General features: G+C 42.7%; 1 protein-coding gene across 4 annotated transcripts in view; it reads right to left on the bottom strand.

Moving 5' to 3' along the window:
* The window catches only part of MDGA1 (MAM domain containing glycosylphosphatidylinositol anchor 1), a 241,749-nt gene that overhangs the window by 88,375 nt on the left and 129,372 nt on the right, over positions 1-24,002 (bottom strand). For all 4 annotated transcript variants that reach the window (XR_013392171.1, XM_028724382.2, XM_028724381.2 and 1 more), the window contains exons 9-10: positions 7,978-8,247; positions 3,860-4,005 (exon numbers count right to left, since the gene is read on the bottom strand). Coding sequence is in view for 3 of the 4 variants with exons in the window: in XM_028724382.2 (XP_028580215.2) it covers positions 3,860-4,005; positions 7,978-8,247 (416 nt within the window). In the remaining variant the exon portion in view is untranslated. The remainder of the gene's footprint in view (positions 1-3,859; positions 4,006-7,977; positions 8,248-24,002) is intronic.

The following is a 24,002-nucleotide window of genomic DNA, read 5'->3' as shown; positions in this document are numbered from 1 at the left end:
TGATGTGCTGACACTAGAAAGATGGGATTGTATTTTATATAATAAATAACGGGGGACTTCAAGCTACCCTGATTATTTCCTAGAAGATGAACTCTGATAAACATGGAATCTCCAACAAATGCCTAACATGTCATGGTGACAACTCTCTCTTTCAGGAGGTGAAGGAAGGAATAGGTTGTCCTTGACTTGATCTTAACAACAGGGAAGTACCCAAACATTTGCGGGAAAGTGACTATGTAATGTTGGAAGTGAAGATTTTTTGAAAAGCCAAAGGCAAGGGAAGCCAAAAGTGTACCTTGGATTTCAGGAAGGCTCATTTTGATATTGTTCTTTAACTATCTGAAGGGCTGTCACATAGAAGAGGGCAAAGACTTGTTTTCTGCTGTCACAGAGGGCAAGGCTTACATTGCAGGAGGCAAGATTTCAGTAGAACATTAAGATAAAGTGTTTGACACAGCAATTCAGCAATGAGAGCAATTAACTACAAGGGAGGTGGTTTTCTCTTACTGTACTGTCTTCAAACAGAGGCTGAGCAGCCATCTATGGAGATGCTCTACTTCTGGATTTTGTGCACTGAGCAGTAGGTTGCACTAGATTATTTGCAAGGCCCCCCTCCATGATGCTAAGACTATAAGTAGGATTCCAATGGTGTCACACTGTAAATTTCCAATTTAGTATCAATCCACCTGCAATACAACCCAACCTAACATCTCACAGCATAGCTACAAGAACACAAAGTTGCCCAATTCACCTGCTACCTTCGGCGATCAGTAACCCAGTTCTAGATGTCACACTTCCATAGGATGCTGTCCCTGCAGTTGTGGGCTCCAGCATATTTGATCATTGTATTTGCTGTGCTTATATGTCAGTGGCGGCCTATCTTGTTTCACCACCTGAGACAAAACGGGAAAGTGCCATCCTTCTGCCAATGAAACCCCCTGCCCCCCTCCACTGAAGACCCCCTTTACCTAGGTCATATGGCAAGGTCCTAGGAGATCTCACAAGATTTCCATGACATTTCACTGGAAGCCACTGCTGCTGCTTCTCCACCATCAGTGGAGGAGATGGGGCTCCACAACCCAAGGCAGCTGCTGTCACATGTACATACTTTAGGATACATGGCAGCTAGGAATGTGTTACTAATAGTTTTCTGATGTCTAGGTCCAAAGTACATACCAAAAAACCTGGTCTCAAGAAGGAATTACAAAGAACTTCGGCTTGTTTGCATTTTAATGCAAAACTAAGGGCTTGTCCAGACTTCCGCTTATGTCATGCCTAGAAAGCATGGGTCTGAGAGGTGTTCCATTTGTCCTCTGCTTTCTAGGCAACCTCCAAATGGTCTACCATTTGTCCCGCTGCTTTCCCTGGTGAAACCCACTCTTTACTACTAAATCGGAGCAAACACCAATCTACATAAAATCCAACTGACCTCCAAAAGAGAGCGTTTTCCTGGGAGAAAGTGGCAGGGTAACTAATTCACTCTTCCCAAAACAATGCATGAATGGAAGTGCAGCTATCCTTCAAAATTCTCTGAATTTTGGGATGACGTTCTTCAGCCCAACGAGGTGTACAAAAATGTATATAGTAGAGGAAAGTGAGCATAAAAATGCATATGTTAATGAAAATAACGTACACAAACCCATTGTTTTAGGGGAAATTGCTTGCAAAAATGAATATATTAGAAACATGCACTCTAAAATGCTGTTAAGTTCTCACAAGGACTGACATACTAATGCAGAAATGTGGAGAACTGGATTGGAAAAATGAGAAACTGAAGTTGACAGATCCATCCATCCCTAGCCACAGGTATCGCAACATGTCAGTCAATAATACCAAAACGATCAATTTATTTTTTACTAAAATTCTAAGGATGCCAATAGCAATATCAGAATAAGCCTTAAAGGTCCATTGATTTCTTATAAATAGAAGTGTAGTATACGGTGAGATTGATTAAGTTCAAATGGTCAAAGGCAGACAAGTATAATGTGAAATATATGAATCCAATAGCTAGAAAATATCTTAATGAAAGTTGCTATAACTTATGCTAGCAATTACCAGATAAGAATTTAGAAGTTAAATTTGAATTAATATGAACAAGGTTCCTAATTTAAAGATAAAGAACAAAACATATCCTACTTTGGTTTCATCAGACCCAAGGCCAAATACAATTAGAATGCATTGACTGGTTCCAATATTCAGATTTTAGCTGTATTTCTTCTTTGCCAGGGAGTCAATTCATAGGCAAACCCCTACATTTTCGCATATTAAAGGCTAAACCACAAAACCTGTCCTAAATAAGCTGGGACTGGTTTCAGAAGCATGTCGCAGCAGCTCCTGAGGCAACTTATAACTGAGAGGTGAAAAACATTTCTAACATTAGTCGTCAAAAGTAGCCCTGTCTTTACCCTTTGCACAACCAGTGCAATTTTGCATGTACGGCTGTATGTGTGAAAGCTCTGCCAGTACAGACAGCAACACTGCTTCTGTGAAGACTAAGGGGTGGAGCTACGTTATATGTCCCTGTTCCAATGTTATATAGCATGGGGCCATTCATACCAGAAGAGCACTGTGAACTTGGTGACATCCGTTTCTACCCTCATCTTGGAACTGGTCATATCTGAACTTACATGTGGTTTTTATGAACACAGGTCAAACACCACTCCCTTTGAGGGCAAGTTAACTTGTCCAACAACAAAACTTAAAAGTTCACTTCTAAGTACAGAATTATCTCCACTGACAAAGCCAAAGGCACAACCCCCAAACATAGATAACTCTTCTGAATTCTAAGATGGCTGTCTCACTGAGGCAAGAAATGCAATCCCAGTGACCACAAGGAGCAGTAAGGTATGTAGACAGCAGGCTCTGGTCCAGAGAGGCCCAGGCCACTTCCAAATTTTTAGGTTCCTAGCCGTGATAAAAATGAAATATGATGATACATGAAAATTTAAAAAAGGCTTTTCCCAGATCATGTCTCTTCTTTGCTTAAATTTGTAGCTCTAAACTGAAACTGTGTGTCACATTTCGGACTGATGCATCAAATGCCAAAATAAAATAAAATAAACAAGTGTCTGGATGTCTTTTTTTTAATAGCAAATATGAAACAATCCAATTAAGCCCAGTTTCTTATATTTTACCCAAAGTCATTTCATTGGCTTTTATGGGTAGCAACTGTCTTATAGCCAAGAACTTTAGCTTGACTGAAAACAGAGATGATTCCCTGATTCACAAATCCATTCTTAGAATGTAACCCTCCCGGCACAAAACACTTTTCTATAGCTACAACATATGGTACCATTTTCCCTCTCCTGGTAGTATCCTTTATTATTCCCTTTTATGCTCAATAGCCTTTTTGTTCCACACCTTGCTCCAGCAGAGTTTAATAACATTCCAGTATTATTATGACAACTTGATGAAGGCCTTTGTGAAATATGAACAGTCAATGACTTCCCCCTGCAATTCCAGCCTGGAGAGCCCTCCAATTTACAATCCTTTATTTGTTCAAAGTGAAGAGTCTGAAATTCCACTCATCTGAATTGTTAGCCTATGAAATCTACAGTGCTGGCTAACGACTACAAAATTTTCTTCCTATCAGAGCCATGTTCAAAGCACTGTGTCTGAGAATTCCAAGCAGACTTATTTTTTAAGCTCTCTATCATTGACAGCATCCATCTCGAAATTGAGGGCCAAACCACACACCTGTCTTCTCTGCTCTGTAAAATGGGGAAAGAAGAGCCATGCCCTCAGTTCCAGATTGTTTTGCAAACAGCAGTTCCCACTCTTTAAGTGAGGTGGTGCACTGATGTACTCTCAAACTAAAAAGAATAGAAATGGATTTTGGCACTTAAGATGGTGGTCTTACCTGACGGACATCTAGCCGGTAACTAAGGATGGGGTCAACAGCATCAGGCTCCTTCTGTGTCCACTGCAAAACATAGGAGTAGTTCTTGGATTGCTTTCTGGTAGGATTAGGGGTATCATAATAAAACTCGGGATTGTAAGCTTTAGCTGAGAAGTGGAAAGGGGTAGGGGAGAAAAGGGAGAGAGAAAATGGGGAGGAAACTTGTTATAAAACTATGTAGTGAGGATCACAAGAATCCATGTCCCCAACTTATCAAATGTTCTGATATTCCATAGCCGCGTGTGACCACACTGAGCTGGCTCTTATTTGCCTTAATTTCAACCATCTGAACTTCTGGGTGGTTGACATGGACTTGAACAAGGCAGCACCAAAGGATAATGAATCTCTCAAGAATGTGTGTAGAACTATGGTTGAACCAGCTTTGATCTCTCTGCTGCTTAAAACAGTGAGTGAGACAAGACTAAAATGGTAGTGACTTTGTCATTACCTTTGCCTCCCATGTGGCATACTGCTCATTTTAGGTTAAAACTGTCCTTTGCAACATAACAATTTATCTCCAAGATACCCAACACAGAAGAATCTGGCTTTGCATTACAAAATAAATAGCAGAAAGGGAAGAGGAAGCAGCCAGGGAAGAGGAGCCATACAATCCTTACATTCAAAGAAATACCCGTATCTTAGAACTGCTCCTTGTGGTAGAAGCTGAAATGATGTTGCTGGAAATCACCCAAAGCATGCACTTTGGGCATGTCTTTGTATACTTGATGCTTAGCAAAGAACCCACTTCTCACAGCATTAGTTATGATAGAAGCATACATGATGCTGTCTTTAATCATGTGTGTGTATCTATCTATATAGAGAGGAAAGTGCATCAAATGATAACAACATTTTGGAATGGAAGCTTCCCATTGAAGAGAATGTGGTGGAAGAAGTTGGAGTAGTCAGGAGGATGGAACTCGATTTTCAAATGTACAAAGGAGGAGTAGGACAAATTGCTCATAAAGTACAAGACAGGAGCATGCAGAGGCAATATATAGTGAAGGTATACAGAAGGGGCATTGACTATCAGAGAAGAGGATGCCATTTGCAATGAATGTTGAGCAATGGAATGTGCTACCATCAGATACTGGAATATTTTTTATTGCTGGTTTTAAGGAGAATCTGAAAGAGCATGCCCATAATTATTTTGGTTTTGTGATTCTTGTTAAGGTAGTGGTTGCACCTGGCATTGATAAAAGTTGTTTACAGTTCTACAAATTTAATCCCCCCAAAAAGTCTATTGAATTACCGTATTTTTCGCTCTATAAGATGCACCAGACCACAAGTCACACCTAGGTTTTGGAGGAGGAAAACAAGAAAAAAAATATTCTGGATCTCAGAAGCCAGAACAGCAAGAGGGATCACTGTGCAGTGAAAGCAGCAATCCCTCGTGCTGTTCCGGCTTCTGTGATAGCTGCACAGCCTGCATTCGTCCCATAAGACGCACACACATTTCCCCTTACTTTTTAGGAGGGGAAAAGTGAGTCCTATAGAGCAAAAAATACGGTATATAGCTCCTGTTCCAAACAACTGCCTTCAGTAATGTAGGCTACATTTAATAAACCTGCTCAAACCAGATAAGCCAAAAGATGTAGCATTAAATAAATACACAGCCACTTTCAGATTAGAAGAAATTAAGGGTACATAATGTAGACATCTTTAGACCCATAAGTCCATGGTATGTCACTGTACTGAAATATTTCCATCGATAGATGTCCTTGATTACATGCTGTTATCATTTCCTGGGATTTGCCCAACCAAAAGCCACAGAAGCTGTATTACTGGAAAGAGTCCAAGAGACCCAATATTCCCCACTGACATTCCTCATTTCCAAAGTGCCATCTTTTTCCATTCTATTACATCCCACTCCAATCAGAATGGCTCAGCTATTCTTCTCTGCTATAATTAAATGGAAATGATTCAATGCTTATTTTTATTAACTTACAATGGTAATATTGATGTTTACTTCTGAGCCCCTTTTTCTTATTATTTTTATTGACACAATTTTTTTGTGTATGCCAGAGATTCAGAGCCACCTTGGAGACTAATTGTTGCTTATTCAACTTGTATTGACTGTGAAGTCAAGTCTCATAACAGATTCAGAAATGAAATCAGAATGGATGATAATCACTAACTTGCATAATATCCATTTTTTTTTAAAAAAAATTAATTGATTCCCAAAATGGAAGATCCAGTGATTTAATAATCAAGTACACCACTGGGTCCTTTGCAATTTTCTACCTGTCACCAATGGAGTGTGTTTGCAGCTATTTGGGGGCACAGAAAGAAATGACTGATTGCTCATCTATGCTTCTTCCATCTCCATGCACCAGCTCTAGTGTATATGTGGGGCAATATGTTAAAATGGTCCTTGAGAGGACTGCATCTGTGTGAAAACAGCCATTGCTTTCCATGGATGATGGAAAGGAGTGGCATATATAGTCTGAGTATTAAATGCGCACACATTTTTATTATAAAAGGGCAGACATGTAGGTGCTTTGTAACTAGCTGGTTTTTTGAGCATGCAAGTCATACACAAACACCCAGGACAGATCCACACCATACATTTAAATCAAATCCACAAGACTTCCTCCCTCAAAGAATCCTGGGAACTGTAGATTGTTAAGGATGCTGGGAAATGTTATGTGAGGAGAAAGCTACACTTTCCAAGATTATTTGAGGGGCATGGTGTGCTTTCAATGTACATGGGAAGTGATTTAAATGTGTGGTCTGTCCAAAGATTCAGGACCAAAAGGGCTTTCTTTGTCTAACATAGTGACAACATGACAGACAGCCATCAAGTAGAGAGATTGGCTGAGATACTCAATTTGGCAAATGGCAGATAGAACTGAAGGTTTATCAGCACAAAGCCGAGAAAAAACAACAGAAATGGATGGTTTTTCTTCCAATGAGAACAAGCCCAAGAGCTAGTGTCAGACCTGGACTTGGGAAGACCAGGGTTGAAAGCAAAAAGCTCACCTTGGCCCAGCCTCTCGCTCTCAGCCTAAACTACCTCAGAGGACTGTTGTAAGGATAAAATGAAAGTGGGTGGAAAAAACTATGTGTGCTGCCTTCACGTCCATGGAGGAAAAGCAAGATATAAACGTTGCATGCATAGATAGATGATAGATAGATAGATAGATAGATAGATAGATAGATGATAGATAGATAGATGATAGATAGATAGATAGATAGATAGATAGATAGATAGATAGATAGATAGATAGATAGATAGATGATAGATAAATAGATAGATAGATAGGACCAAACAGGGATTCTCGATTCACGGCCTGTGATTTCCCGAATCAACTCTAACAGGGGAAAAAATACAAGAAAATAAGAATACTGTGTTCATGTATATTCTGAGTTTCTAACAGCTTACATGCTATGGTAGGCTCAAGAAGCACAACCCAATACAGAGGTAAGCATATCGTTTTCAATAGGATTGGGCATGTTTATTTCCATGCTGTATTGTAGCTTGACCTGACAAATGGTTTGTTTTCTGTTAGTCCATCTGATTGATGAAGCCTAGGAGACCTGTGCCTGCAGCACAAAACTGAATGTGCCAGTATGGAGTATGGCACATTTGTTGGGCTGATGTTTAAAGCACAGTGGGTGACACGATCATCTAATATGAACTGGATTCAAGGATTCATCTTAGATGGAGGTTCCTAATACAAATGGAATTGTATGGGTGCCATGGAATGCAGGAAGCCATCTGTGAGAAGTGGCTCCCTATAAGGGTTGAAACCGTTCCAGTTGCAATCCCATTTTCCAGGCATTGTTGTGGCTGATGTCACCAGAGCAACACGGAGGATAATGGCTTCCTGCACAGTTCCCTTTGTGATGGCACCTCACACAGCAAAAGCAGGCATAGGAATTGGGCCTGGGTTGTGCACCATGAAGAGAATGGCATTCATGGAGCGTGGTACAGCACAGGACAAGTAGGTCCAACTACAATAACAGGCCTCTTAGGCATGGTGACTTCTCTCACCTTCTTTTGCAAGCTATTAGCCAATTCCAACCACATTGAAATCTACTAAAAAGGAAAGAAGTTGGCTGATCTTTGCAGGACTTACCAGACACCTGGAAGAGGCAGGTTGCCACCCCGACATCATTGGAGATGCTACATTCGTAGTTGCCACTCGTCTCCCGGCTCACACTGTCCACCTTGTACTCGGAGTAGTCCTGCTGCTCCGTCGGAGGCACTGTCAGGAGACTCCCATTGAATCGCCAGACAGCTGTAGCCACTTTCATGGGGCTTCCCTTGAGCATGGTGCAGCGAAGGGTGACACTGCGCCCTATAGCTTGCCGGATATCCTGGAAAATGGGCTCCACTACTGGAGGGACTAGAGGACAAATGACAAAACAAAAACTTTCAATTAGAATAACAGTACCAAACGCAGGCCTCAGTGATGACGAAAGCATTTATTACTTGCTTTGAACAGCCCACCCTGTTCTGTGGATTTGGAGTAGTCAACAGTTATTTTTTTCCAAAGATGGATCCATAGTGACTCACAAAGGGCTTGCAATGTAATGAGTGTAGAAGAAGCTTTAAGAGAAACTAAATAGGACAGAATAATAAAAAAGTGAAACAACCTTCCTTTCCACCCAAACATTTCCTTACTCCTGTAGCTTCCTTTTGTGTCAAATACAGCTCTCATATGCAACACATTTGAGGAAATGTCATTTATTGTCTGCTCTGATCTTCAGACTATAAATAGAAATATAGAGTAATAATATACCTGAAAGTTACCTTGACCCATGACTTTTTCTTTTTTTTTTAATTGTACGTTTAGCCCCTTAATAAGACTGCTATGAGAGGGACTCCAATTCTAGCTGATAAAATAGAAACATATAGAGGTACAATATTATGGCGAGAAATACAAACATACAGAGGAATCATGTTGGACACTGAAGGCCCAGACCCTGCAGAAGTCCATTCGCTCAATTGTAATGATGAGTAAAATTCCAGGAGGAGGTCCTGAAAGAACAGGGCTCATTTTCTGCAGCCTGCAGTATTGTGGCGAGATAGGCATCCTCCGACTTATGTGAGGGTTACGCTCCAGGCCCCTGCGTGCATAAGCTCAAATTGCGTAAGTGGGGAGCACCCTCTAAACACCAGTTTCCCCCCTGCTGCCCAGCCCCCTGTCCTGCTGTTCCCACACAACTCTGAAGCTCCAGAGCCAGCAGGAGGATGTACTGTATGGGAAAGCAGCAGGTGTTGCTGCTTCACTACTCTGCGCATCTGCCGTTAGGTAGTGGGGCTAAGCAGCATAAACAAAGCCCCTCTGTGCAACAGGTCTCTTTGGGGCTTCCTCCACCTTCACATACATCCTTTTCAGGCTCCAGGGTCTCCTTGCGAGCCATGAGGATGCTCAAGCTTCTCCCCACCATTACCTAGTGTGAATCTATTTATTTCCCAGTATTGCATACATACCTAGCTAGCCTCATGCGAGTCAATCATACATATATGCTGTGTGGGGGGGGGGGGGGGAGATGCCTGTACATTGTTTGCGTATTGTTTCTAGATATCATAACAGGACTAAATCTGAAAACTAGTCATTTGGCACAAACCATAGAATTACAGGGGTTGGAGGGCATTTGTTTTAGCTGGAGAGATGTACTAAATCAGAGTTTCATTATACAGTACTTAGATACCAATCAAATTAGACTGTGTCATATACAAGAATTGGAAGGTACCAAGGGGTACCATACTATTATTTTGTTATTCATTTAGAAAATAATTTGTGTGCTGGCCTTCTCAGCATAGGTGGCCCAGAGCAGTTCACAGCATCAGAAAACAGTTCATATATAAAATACAACAAACAACAGTGTTAACAATTCTTTAGAAACCTAAACCATTTTTAAAAAGTTTACAAACACAGATATAAATTACCACCCAACTCAAAAAACTATTCTTAGTAAAATAACCAATTTTTAAGAGAAAGATTTCTTTCCGTTGAGCTTTAAATGCTATTAAACTGTTCATGCTAGTTTTCAGGCAGGATGTTGAAGTGACTGATATTTAAGGTTTTAAGTGAACCGTCCTGAGGAGTTTGTTGATTTGGTGGTCAAGAAATGCTCTGAGTAAAGAAGGAAACCTGGGGGTTGGAACACCTGTTTCTGGAAAGACCTTTTAAAAAGAAATGACAAGGCGTGCTAAAAATACACTTGTGCAATTGTACCTGCACTTGTTGCTAAACCAAGAGCAGAGGAAGACACTCACACTCCCCTTAAATGTAAGGAAACCTCTTAAGTGTGATAAATGCACTGCCGGTATTCCTGTGCCATGGATTCCCAAGGACAGAGGAAGCGGGTGCAAAGCTGTCTGGGTATTCAGCAAACAACAGGTGCCTTTGCTGAACGCTCTTTCCTTGCAAAGATATTAATCAAAAGAAACGGAAAGGTGAAAATCAATTCTATCCTCCTAACCTGCTTTGGACTCCTTAAAAAGGAGGCACTTTTGAGGGAGTTGACCTTCAGGCTCTTCATCTTAGCATATGACTCAACAGCTTCATTAACTGAGTCCCAAGAACAAAAGGTTGGCTAAACAAATTGACCAGCACCACCCCTCCCCTCGCCCCCCAGTCAGTGCTCACTTCAACAGGTTCAGAATAGGGCAATCCTTCAAAAGTAGACCTTAAAAAGGAAAAAAACCTCAACTGCATATAGGGGTTGGCATTAAGAACTAGTACAGAGAGGCTTTTTCCTGTTTTAATGCCATTTCATAAAGTTGTCAACTGACTAGAAAAACATGGCCTGGCTACTCTTCTGCCTTTAACAGAAGCTTGACATGGAAGGATTAGTACATGGGTAGGCAGACTAAGGTCCGGGGGCCGGATCCGGATGGTCCAGGAATCAGCGTGTTTTTACATGAGTAGAAAGTGTCCTTTTATTTAAAATGCATCTCTGGGTTATTCGTGGGGCAGAGGAATTCTTTCATTTCCCCCCCTTCAAAATATAGTCTGGCCCCCCACAAGGTCTGAGGGACAGTGGACTGGCCCCCTGCTGAAAAAGTTTGCTGATCCCTGGATTAGTAGGTCAAGCTTTTCACAACAACAGAGGCGAGCAGGGGTAGGCTAGGATGTTTTGCTGCTGTAAGCAAAACGCCCCACACACCTGTGGGCCCTTTCCTACCCCCATTGTTGCTACCCTGTCACTGCACCCTCGCCAGCACCCACACTGTCACAACAACATAGTTGTCAAGGGTGCAGCATTAGCGGTGGGGGCAAGGGCGCTGTGGCAGCAGGGTCAATGCCCTAGAGTGCTCAATGGTCAAGGATGAAGGGAGATGGACTCCAGCAATATCTGGAGGGCCACAGGTTCCCCACCCCCTGCTTTAGCGCAACACCCATTTGGCCTCTGAAAACGAAGAGCAGCCCCTGTCGCTGTCCCAGACTCAGCAAGAAACGCTCAGCTACAAAAACTTCCCAATTGCTCTTGGCAACTTCCAAGATAAAGGGCACATCAGAAATTACACAATGCTTCCGCCTGCTTGTTTTCCATTTCCCACAAATAATGTGCCACAATATGCAAATATCGCAGCCTGGGCATTGTGAAGCTCAGATATGGGACCCCACACGCAAGCCTTGAACTATTCAAGTGTCAGTGACTCTTCTCGCTCGTCTTCCCTCGTTCAAAAATTAAACCGCAAAAGCAGCTAATGTGGTGAGTGGTAATATGAAAGGGGTGAAGAGGCCAGAGCATCAGCCAGCAGCCCGTAAGCCGTGCTTCTTCCTCAGACTTGTTAATATTCTGCAACTCCAAAAACAAAGGGCAGCAAAACAACTTTGCAATAACACAAACCGTAATAATCCTCCTGCTCTTCGGGAATGAATAAAAAGATGAACGAAACTGATGTGGCCTGCTCAGTCTTGCCCAGGAACCAGAGTGCCTTGATTTACACATCACCCTGACTAGAGAAGGACCCAGAACTTTGCAACACAAAAAAACACACCAGCTCTAGGTTCAGGAAAATATGGAGCATGTGGCAATGAGGGGCAAGAGCCAAGCAAACAAGGGCAGGATTTGTCAAGTGTGAGACATGTATCGCTGTGCCTCAAATAACCTTTCACTTTCCCACTTTTACAAGATTAGCAAGTTCTGGATTTATTCTTCAGCAGGAATGATGCTCCGAAACATAAGGGTCACTGGAGCATGACCGAGTTCTAAAACCCATTTTAAAAATCTATTTTTACTTTTGCTTCAGGGAAAGGAGAAGTCTTGCTTTGCACCAAGCAGACAGACTCCTGCAGAGAGATTCTATGGGATATACCAAAGCTAGTGATGTGGGGTGGGAATTTCCCTGCAAAAGATTTTCTGGAAATTTTCCCAATGCTTTCTTTTCTGTGAAAAATAAATAAATGGGTTTCATAAGTTCATTAGTAACAATGAATGGGTGCCAATTCCAAACGAAGTATTAGGCAACCCAGGCAATTTGAAAGTTTTGAGCTTTGTTTTCTAAACGGAAGTAAAATAAATTACATTGCACTGCAGGCCAGGGAACCTCAGGCCTGGAAGCTGAATGTGGCCTTCTAGAACTTTCTATCAAGTCCCTGGACCTCTCTCCAGTCTACACCTCCTTCCTAGCCACACACCCCTCCCTGCAGACCACATTATCAGCCCTGCTTTGCACTCTCCTTGGCTGAGATGTTTATGTGAACTCTGACAATGCTCTTGCTTGTCTGGATGGAGAACAGTGAGGGTTGTGTAAGTCTGTGTAGAAACCAGTCCACTGTACAAAGGTAAAATTTACACCTGCTGATCCACTCACCTTTCTTTCTGGCCCAGTCCATGGCTGCAATGTGGCTCCTCCCAAAGTTTACTCAGAAAACCTGAGTGGCTGGTTGCCCAAGCACCTAAAAATTGGATGCCAGGGCTTCTGCGCCATCTGCAGAAGTGAGTGGCTACCAGAGACAAGGCTTTCTAGATGGTGGCTTCAAGGTGGCCAGCTGAAAAAGAGGCTGGGGCTCCTATCCCTTTAATAGTTCTGTAGCAAAGGGAATTTCCAAATGTGTAGCCCACCATGACTATCATACAATGCCAGAAGCCCTGTCTTCTTCATGTATTTGGCCACCACAGGTGACTCTCTAGCTCTGAGATACCCTCTCCTGAAAAGTTCACCTGGCACCTGCCTCATTACCCTTTCGATTCCAGACAAAGGCCTTTTTTTATTATCTTGGTTTTTAGACGCCATTTTAATCCAGCCGACTGTTTTTCTGAGACTTCTGTGATTTTGTGGCTTTTAGTATATTATGTTGTTTATACATTTTAATAGTTTTCTTCTTTTCTTCTTTTCGTAAACCATTCTGGCAATATGATTTAAGGGCAATATAAAAACACTGACGAGGATAAATCAAATACAGTTTTACAGTCTTCTGTTGGGAAAGCATCGAGAAATCTGTCTCCTAAATAATGGGAATTTTATTTATAGATAGATATACATACCCATTCACTTGAGTTTTCTTAATTAACTTGGTGTAGATTGCAAGCTAATGTTTTTTGCATGTGGGGGACGTATTCAGAGAGGGATTCTGCAGCATAGCAAAATGATGTTCTTAGAGGTCACACCTGAAACCCTTTCATTCCTAGTCATCCAGAAGAAACAGGTTCCCAGCCATGTTGACTTTTGCATGACCTCGAATGAACCCGTGTTCCAAAAGTAGCTTTTAAGAATGTTGTGCTGACATATCACAGGAGTTCTTTCTAAGAGGCTCTGGATATCTAAAGCGTTATGTTACAGCTTGTCCCAACTTGAGTCAGATGCAAATGAAAGAACCATGAAATAAAGGAACGGACCAACAACTGATAGCAGTCTGTCAAGTCTTTGCAATTCTGCTTCACACAATCACCTGAGGGTTTTCTAGACCTTGGAAAAAGTCTACAAGCCATCCTACAATGGGTCTACTTGAAAATGGCACACTTTTTCTCTTCCTGGTCATTGCTCCTTCCCTCTTCATTCATTGTCAGAGGTTGAAAAAAGGGGTGAGTTTGTCCCACAATACCAAGGCACGTATTCAAATAGTAGGAGACAACTTGCTAATTTTACCCGCTCATTTCTTCTAACTGAAGCAGAAACTTTACACACGCAGCAGATTAGCTGTAGGGCTAAAGAAGCACAGGTGTAATTGCACAAATTCAGTGATTATTAACGAGCTCATTTCCAGAAAGAAGAAAAGGGGAAATGGCCTTTCTGGGACAGCAAGGGACAAAAAGGAATGTAACGATTTGAGGGGTAGGAGAGAAACTTGATTCAGTTCACACTGAAAGCTGAGTCTAGCATAGGGCTTGTCTACACTTCTGTTTGTCCCATGCCTAGAAAGTATGCTTCTTTCCCAGGGAAATCTGCTATTTAGTGCTCATAGAATCATAGAGTTGGAAGAGACCACAAGGGCCATCGAGTCCAATTGGAGCAAATGTCAATCTAGAGAAAACCCCAAATGGTCATTAAAGAGGAATTTTCCCTGGGGAAAGGCAGTGGGACAAGAGGAAGGGTGAATGAGCCCTTAGTTCCACTTTCTTAAACAATGTGAGACCAAAACACAGCCATCCTTCAAAATTCACACTTCTCTGAATTTTGCGTTGCAATTTTCCAGCCAATGTTTACAAAAATGCCTAGATCAGGGGGAAGTGTGCATTATCATTAATATACCAGTGAAGTAACATATATAATGCCTTTTATATTAGGAGAATTGGTTGCAAAAATGTGTAGTCAAAACTACATTCACACATGTTTCTTAGGGGAAATTCTCACTAAAATGTTGGCGGATTTTCACATGGACCTTTTAAAACAGAATTTGCAAGCTGCTACAAAATGTGGAGAGTTGAATTTAAGATTGGAAAAATGAGAAACCAAGAAAACCGAAACTCACAGATCTTTCTATTGCCAGTGATGGCATGGGTCAGAGACACTCTCACTCTGTAGCAGCAAAAATATAATAACGACTCTTGCCTTTCATATAACAGAAATGTACAGCGTGTTCCTGTGCATGTTGACCAGAAGCAAGTTGCATCAAGTTCAGTGGGACTTATTCCCATTAACTCCTTTGCTGAGGCAGGAGATTTCACAGGCAACCTGATTTCCTGACTTTTCATATGCAGAATGTGTTAACGTTGAGATTATCATTCATTTCATTTCTATCCTGCCTTTCCTCCAAGGAACTCAAGGCAGCATGCTATGGTTTTTCACCCACCCTTTTATTGCCACAACAATCTTATGGGAAAGGTTAGGTTGAAAGTGCTGGTCTTAAAGTCACCCAGTGATCTTCATGGCTGGGTGGAGGTTAGAACCTGGATTCCCCCAATCCAGCATTCTAACTCTAAGCCATTAAGGCGCACTGGCTTTACTGCAGTAAAGGGGGCTCAAGGGACTTTGCGGACAATCCTGTCAAAGTTAAACACATTTTAAGTCCTTGTTTTTTAAACTACAGAGTTGAGCTGGTGCTTGAGGCTCCAATTAGGAGTTAATGGCAAGGAACTAAAAAACAGTCGCCACAGCCCCTCTTCACAATAGCTTCAAGCAGGTAAAAGGTAGGACATGCCATCATTATGGTTTCAATTTCCCCCTTCCACTCCACTCCACTGGCTGCCACATAAAAAGCTCCAGGAGAATCTAAGGCAGGGATGGGGAAACTTTTGCCCTCCAGATGTTGGATAGCAATGCCCCATCAGCCTCAGCTAGCACAGCCAATGGTCAGGGATGATGGGAGTTGTAGCTAAGCAATATCTGGAGGGCTACAGGTTGCCCAAACCACGACTAAAGCAATGACATCACGTAGCATATTTTTAAATGAGAGGAGAAGAGAACAATCATAACAGACAACTACTTTCAGTGGCAGCCCCAGGCCTCTTATAAGCCTATTGAACCAACCAAGGTATTCTGTACTTGGGATCAGTCACTGTATCAAGCTACATCCTTCTGTCATTGAAATTAATGAGACTTGAAGCATTTCAATTTGGCTCTGGATTGTGTTCATCAAGGTTGGGGGGGCAAGTTTGACACCAAAATTTATAAGTTACGAAACAGAGACTGTTCAGTGGGTCTCTCTAAGGTCAGCACAGAATTGTGCATGTGTGTATTTTGAGTTTCACAGGAAAAGATCCAAGCCTCAATTTAATTAGCCTTTTCCAGAGAAGTGACTGAGGGTGGTGAACAGCCCTTGACTTTAGAGCTCAGTTCCCTTACACCCGCCTGAGCCAATTAACACAACTAGCCAAATCTTCTTCAAGAAAGAAGGTTAGAGGCACTCAGTGATTTTCTGCGGACGGTTAATATATCACACTACAGTTTCTGCTTCACAACTGTTGGAAGATATTTCACCCTGGGTGGGATTATGCTGACCTCTGTGCCCCTCTCCCTCGATCACCTCTCCTCGAAGCAGCTGAGAGCCAGGCATGCTGAATCTCACACTTAGACTCCATGCCCAATTAAAGCATGCTTACAAGGCACTACAAAGAGAAATACTCCCTTGCAGCCAAAGCATTCCTATGGCTCAGCACCCTTGAAGTCTTGGGTTTCTGAACACCGTTTCATTAACTGAAAAGGATGTGTTGGGGAGGGGGAAATGGAACACATACAGAGGAAGACAAAATAAGTGAAGTCAAACAAGACCCTCCTACCCATCCTTTGATGAGTGCTGTTTCCCCCCTAGTAAGACAAAGTGCATAGCACCCAAGACTGGTCACGTATTTTTGGCACACGAGGAAGAAAAAACCACAAATCACCTCTCCCTGATAGCAAAAGGACAACAGTAAGTTCAATAACCAACAATCTGCTGCCATTTTATGACACCCAGAATCCACTGCCTGAAGTGGTTGCCTCACTCTGCCAAGCGGTAGGGCTGGATCTGCAGGGAGTCATTGTACCATATGTATTAGGCGTAACTGGGTGAGGCATAGAGCCTTGCTGCAGAGAATCAGCAGAATTACTTGCTATCAGCTGAGGGTCAGAACGACAGAGCAGTAAATCGTGTGACCTCCTGCATAGGCAGGAGGAGGACCCTCTTTGTTTATTTTGGTGTGGTACCAATTTCTCTCTGATAGCACACTACTGACCTGGTTTACATGACATGGTAAGCCACACAATGGTTCACCAAGACTGTGTGAGTGTATCCAAGGTTTGTCTTGTCTACAGCTCATGGTTAGTGAGGAGAGAGCTTAAGCGTGAATCCTGGTTCAGAAGGCATGTTAAGCCAAACTTTGCCCTAGCTTGGCATGGGGACGGACAAGGGAGGAGCAAGGTGGATGCAAGCTATGGTTATAAAATCTTTTGTAAAAAGCAGCTGTAGGCTCCTCTCTGGGAACCCACACATTCATGTAGTCTCAGCTGAGCCATAGTTTAGTTTACTGTATCACATGAACCAGATCACGGTGTCTGAGCATGCTGTTTGGCAATTATTGGGCTAGGAAAGGAATGTATAGACTCCTAATTTCCAAGCCTGTATCAAACCCTGCAGTTTAAGATTGTGTAGCTTAAGTAATGCATGTTCTTTCCCTGCCCTCTTCTTCCTCTACTGTCTTCCTATGTAGAACTTTGACCAGTAAAGCACCATGCATGCTGGTGGTACAAATAAAAAAAGAGGGGGGGGGAATGTGTGTAACTACACTTGGACTGGGGGGTAAATCCAATTCAGTTTGCATCTAAAGGCAAATTTATTTAATTTGGCACTTTCCAAAACAATCTGCAAACCAAAACACAGACATTCTTTGTAATTCACAATTCTCCAGTTTTTGAAATGCAATTCTCTGGTCAAGCATTGTGTACAAAAATGCATATTGTGGGGTAAACTGTGTATAATAACCGTATATTCATGAACATAACATACAAAAATGTACTGTATTCAGGGAAATGGTTTTACAAAAATATATACATTAAGCAAAATTGTAAACAAAATTGTGTATAATAGGAGAAATTTGCAATAAAATGTTAATGAATTTTCAGAAGGAATCTTTTTTCAAAAAATAGCACCATGATGTGGAAATTTGGAGAACGAAAGACTGGGAGAACGAGAAAATGAGAGGGAGGAATTTAGTGTCATGCTAAGGCAATTGTTCTGTCAGGCCAAGCATTTCGGCTTGCCAGACAGAGTGATCGCCTTTCTTCCTACTAGACAGAAAAAAATCCCACCCATGCACACAGTTGCCACCAAAAATGGCTGCTCCATACCTTGTTCCCATCTCCTCTCTTCAACATCTGCTAATACTTACCTACCTTTGTCTGAGATAATTGTTTGTGTATATTCCCCCACTTCTTGTGGCAGACAATATACCAGATTAGGGGTGGGGAAATGCAAGTTGTATCAGATGTTCCAGAGGTGAAACTAGGTGTGTGGCTGTCATTTTTGGCATTGTTGTTGTTGTTGTTTAGTCGTTTAGTCGTGTCCGACTCTTCGTGACCCCATGGACCAGAGCACGCCAGGCACTCCTGTCTTCCACCGCCTCCCGCAGTTTGGTCAGGCATTAGCCAAGTATATAATGCAATATCTAGGTTTGGCCTTAAGATAACCTACAGTGCACAACATTCGTTCAGAAATACCTGCACATCACAAACAAGCGAACATTCTGAATATTTTTTTTATGTCTGAGCCTCGCTAGTCAACACCCAAGTGAATTCACACCTCTCCATTTTTCCACGGGCAAAACTAAACTAGCAGGTAATGTTACGCCAATGGAAGGCAAGTAGCTCTTCTGCATTAACAAGAAGTACAAAAGGAGCTTTAGGCCACATTTCACTCTCTAAAGAAGCCCTTGACAAGATCACACTGGCATTTATTCTAGCTCTTAACATTTCCCATTCCTGTCTTCTTTCTCTGATCTTAAGCACCCAAGAGTACAACGTTTTATTTTGCATTTAGGTTTAATTTCCTCTGGGGAGAAATGGTGCCTCAGGTTCTAAATGCCAGCAGAGTCACACACAATCAAAACTGCATCCTTGGCTCTTATCACTTATCCAAAGCAACATAGATGGGGGCTGAAGAAAGACCAGGTCACAAAGGCAGGAGGTTGGTGGTGGAGGTATACAAAAGAACCAAACAACCGGACAATTTGATTCACTGTGTCTGAATTTCATGCAGAATTTTAAAAGGAGCTAGAATCTATGTGTGAACTTTTGCTGTGTACACATTATACCATTAAAGCACATTTGAAGTGCATTCTTCCCCTTCTAATAATTCTGAGCAATGTAGTTTGTTCAGGATTGTTGGGAATCGTAACTATGTGAAGCATCAACTACAGTCCCCAGAATTCTTTGAGGGGGGGAAATGTGTTTTGAATGTGCTTCCAAAATATATTGTGTATGCAGCCTTTTACTAATGTCAGACCAAGTAGCCCCATTTTAGCATACAATACACGTAGAATCGCCATAAAGAGTGCTAAATGAAAGGAAGTATCACATGTATTCACTTATTTTACACAACTGTGTTCCATCCTTCCCACAGTGTACATGGGCTGAAGCATACTCTGGCCTCTGCCATTGGCTAGGGATTGTGTCCCCTTGCCTCACAAGACAAACATCAAGTAAAGGCCACCCTGTAAATGATATATAAAATATAATACAACTAGTAAGAATGCTAAAACTGTGACCCCCACCCTGCACTCAGCTCCCACCTCCTAGAAGGCGTCAAGATGTGACAGCGACCATACTCTGGGAAAGGCTTTGACTGGCCAGCTAAAACAGGTGAGCATAGCTAATGGGTATCAAACCCTCAGTGAGATAGGGGCTTCCCCTGCTTGCAAAGACAGACTCCAGTGGCCTGAGTGGATGAGACCATTAGTAGCTTCAATGATCAAGAACACGGTTACTGCATGCGCTGTAGAGGGAAGTGAGGGGCAGATAGGGCTCATCAACCTAGAAAGGTAGCCCATCTAGGAGAAGAAAAACTCTGATCCTAAACCTCTGCTGCCTTGCAGGACACCTTCAGATAAAGAAAAGGAGCAAACCTTACACACATCCTGAGTAGAGTCCCTAAGATGGTTGGATGGCACCTTGTATGCCTCCTTCCAGCATCTCTGGCAGCCAAGCTGGTGCCAAACAGATTGCTCTGCTTTCCTTTAGACCACAGCAGCAAGGCCGTGTGTGTGTGTGTGTTGTCATCTGGGCAGCCCAGGACCTCCATACACACTGCCCAGACTTGTGCTCTGGGAAGGTCACTTAAGTGCTACTAATGCAGCAGTTTTGATTTCACCCTCGGAGGAGCCCTCCAGTGTCTCTCAAGCCAGATGGATACCAATAGCAGGAATGTTGTCCAGAGACAAAATTAGAAAACGAATCTAGCAATACAATCACAGAAGGGAGGCACTGGCAAGGAAAGATTAGCCTGGCATGCAGTGGATGTAAATGCCCACTAATACCTCACCAGGGCTGGCATCATGTGTTGGCATGGTTGGATCTGCCCCATACAGTGGTACCTCGCAAGACGAATGCCTCGCAAGACGGAAAACTCGCAAGACGAAAGGGTTTTTTGTTTTTTGAGCTGCTTCGCAAGACGATTTTCCCTATGGGCTTGCTTCGCAAGACGGAAACGTCTTGCAAGTTTGTTTCCTTTTTCTTAGCACGCGGTGTAGTAGCCTTTTTTGAGGTTTTTGAAGACTTTGGTGGTTTTTGAAGCTTTTCCAAAACTTTTCCGACACCGTGTTTCGCAAGATGGCAAAACTCGCAGAACGAATTAATTTCGTCTTGCGAGGCACCACTGTACCTTCAACACAGCTTCCCTTGACAATAATTGAGGGTGTTAGAGAATAGACTGAGGCCCTGGCATCACAACCCTGCTGATAAGTAGGTCTGAGTGCCCGGGAGGGAGCCAGAAGTGAGGGGCTTGGTGCTGCTCATTCTAGGGATTCTTCATAGACATAAACTGAAGGTAACTTGGGATCCAATAAACATAACATATGCTTCCTGTACAGTAAACTACTTGTGCACACAAGCCCTTGATCACCATGCATTTTAAAGATTAATTGCTGTTGCCAACAAATAATGAATGCAATGGTTGACTATGACTAATGCAAGTCATATGGAGTCCAACTGGGGCGCTTTGGTTTCATAAATAATCATCAATAAATGCTATTGTTCCTTGCCGTTTAATATTGCAGAATAGTCTCTTCTGCACAATTCTTCCTCACCTTCTTCGTGACACTACACTGCAAATGATTCGGAAGGGCTCAGAAGATGGATGGTGGCATAGGTACTTGTGCAAGATGAGCCAAATTACAAAACCTGTCTGCCCAGACTGCCCCCAAAGTGCCATTTCTGCCTTTGATCTCTGCAAGGCACACCGCTGCCCAATAAGGAATTGCACACAGACCTTTGCTCCCTGAGCACTCATTTTCACACATTCCACTGAACAGCCATCCACTTGGAATGACTTTTGGGCATTATGGCACTGGCTGGAATTCAAAGAAACATTCGGAAGAAGAAAGACTTCGGAGCTGGCTACCTACCAGCTGTCTGAGCAATCCAGTCGCTGCCTGTACAGTTGCTTCTCTTTTCATACAGTAATTGAAAGTTAAAAGCAGCTAATGCTGCAGGTAAAGTGAGGCTGAAGACAGCAGAGCCCTTCGGAGGGGAGGAGGAGATGCTCAGCTGTGTGACACAATGATCAGCAGAGCCACAGGTGGCCAGGGCCTTCTGTCTTGCAGCTGGGCTGGAGAGTTACCTTGCCGTCTGTTTCCAGCTCGAAGGCTAAATTGGGAGCACTAGGCATTCCCTTCACAGCTGCTTCCCTAATAGATGGGGAAAGGAAGGCCTACAGCCAGAGGCTGACACAACTACTGTGCTAGCAACAGAGGTTGCATCAAATTAAAAAGAAGAACCAGGTGCATGTGGGAGAGGCCCCACTGAGATGACACTCGGAGGGGGGGAAGGGAGGGTACATACGTTTTGTGTAAAATTGTGACACCATTTATCACATCAAGGGAGTAACTCAAATGTCAACTACCAAGCAGGATGCATGTAAACAATATAATTCATTGTTATTAAAAGAACAACTACTACTGCTACTGTGGTTTTTTTCATTCACATTGTTATACATACCACTACTATTAAGTATTTTGCTTAGGGAATAGGGGTAGATTTATCAGTCTATTCCCAGTCTATGCCAGTATCACATGTGTTCATTCCTAAGTCCCTTATGTCCCATTTCTGCTTCAACCCACAGGTGGCTTTTTTAAAAAAGCATGAATTTGTGTTATTTTTGAACTTATTTCCCATCCAATATGCATTCTGAATGAATTTTGCCAAGGCACGCTTTTTGGTATGCATTCTGTTCTAACATTTGCTCAGGGAAATCATTCTCCTGAATTGCCAGGCTCCCTTCTACAGCAGAGGGGATGAGGAGAGGCCAGAGACTAGACTGGCATCCATTCAAGCTCTGCAGTCTGCTACTCCTGTCTGGCCCCTCCTTCCACAGCTGCCCCACCTGGACAACAGTTTGGTCCCTGTTCTATCTGGACTCTCATCCAGAGAGAGGGATTTATGATCTCGCCCACACGGCAGATAAGCATATTCTGACATTTGATGTCTCGGGCTCCTTTGGCGACAGACTTCAATCAGGCCGGCTGGCATCAAAGGAGCCTCTCAGAGCAGCCAAGTCCACTTATCGCAGACACAGCAGCACCTCACACCTTCACCCTTTTAATGTCAAGTGGGGAAGATTTCATCTGCAGAAGAGGGGGCCATTTTAGGCCAGTGGCAGGAAACGCAATTCCCAGCATCAAATTGGAACACCTCCTTTTTCTCCCCAAAGTCTTCCCTAGCCCATAGACTTTGAGAGGTCTTTTGACTAGGAGACAACACAGGGGTTAATGTGGACATAGGTAAGGGTCCATGTTGCTGGACTGCATAGTTGGCCCTCCAACCCCTTCCCTCTCTCTTTGCATTCTTAACTACACTTACTCTGAAGCAAGGTTCACCATTCAAAGCTTTAAAATCAATGCCTGAAGCTACAAAATTTACATCCACACCATAAATTTAAAGCATATTGAAAGCACTTGCCTTTCCCTGCAAAGAACCCAGGGAACTGTCAATTTACCCCTCACAGAGCTACAGTTCCCAGCATCCTTAGCAAACTGCAGTTCCCAGGATTCTTGAGGGAAACCATGTGCTTTAAACGTATGGTTTGGATCCAAAATGTGTTAGTGTTAACCACAGCTAAGACCCATGCGTGAAAAGCTCAGAGATTCTGCCTCGGATAAGAGAAGGTCTGGTGTGGTGGGGAGAAAGCAAGATCCCAGGATTTGCTGCCCCCGGGAACAGCTTGACCAGGGAGTGATGTCTTGAATAAATGATTTTAAAATTTCACTCAGCTTTATTTTTAAAGCTAGCTCTTCTGTTGCACAGAGAAGTGATGTGGCTGTTGCTAAGGAAGCAGATTAAATCACTAGATTGCTTACCCCAAGGTATAAATCTCAGGTTTTGCATACACAAAGGTATGCATACAAGAAAAGGAGGGGGGGAGGAGGTGAGTGATATAGTTATCAGTGCAAACCTGCTGAAAACTTTGCCTCAAGATGTCATCCTTTTCTTTAGAGCCAATTAGTGGCTGCGATTTTTCATCTTTCCCCCAGTTCTTGTGCATTTCTCTCCAGCAATGTCTTCTACAATGAATGCAACTTCCCCCAAAGCCCCAGTCTCCCATTTCACGGCACAGCAAGCAATTGGCCAGGAGGTCGTGTATTATGCATATGCTATGAACTGTTAAAGGAAATCCCAGCAGAATTGTTACCATTAAATCCATCTATATTGCATTAAACTCTTATTAGCTGCTATATTCTGGCTCACAATTAAGCTGGCCAAATACATCTTCATTATAAATGTCCAATATGGAATTTCCTAATCAGCACAAATGTGATTTTCATTTACTGTCCCATGACTTGGCCTTCAACTGTGGTTATGGCTGTATTGGTGGTAAGAAGACTAGCTCTGACTGGAGCCAAAATGACTACATGTTTGGAAAGTATATTGGCTTTGCCTAGCTCTAAAGTGTTCTGTAGAAGCAGCATTTTCTCTAGAGGATTAAGAAGAATTCCTTTACATTTCCTGCCAATATGGTTCCACCTTGGATTATCATAGAACAAGGTCAGGGAACGCTTTTAGGGATAATTGTGCTGG

Source organism: Podarcis muralis, chromosome 3, assembly GCF_964188315.1.
Source record: "Podarcis muralis chromosome 3, rPodMur119.hap1.1, whole genome shotgun sequence".
Taxonomy (NCBI): Eukaryota; Metazoa; Chordata; class Lepidosauria; order Squamata; family Lacertidae; genus Podarcis; species Podarcis muralis.
Note: the sequence above shows the minus strand (reverse complement) of the source record. Positions and strands in the feature narration are given on the sequence as shown.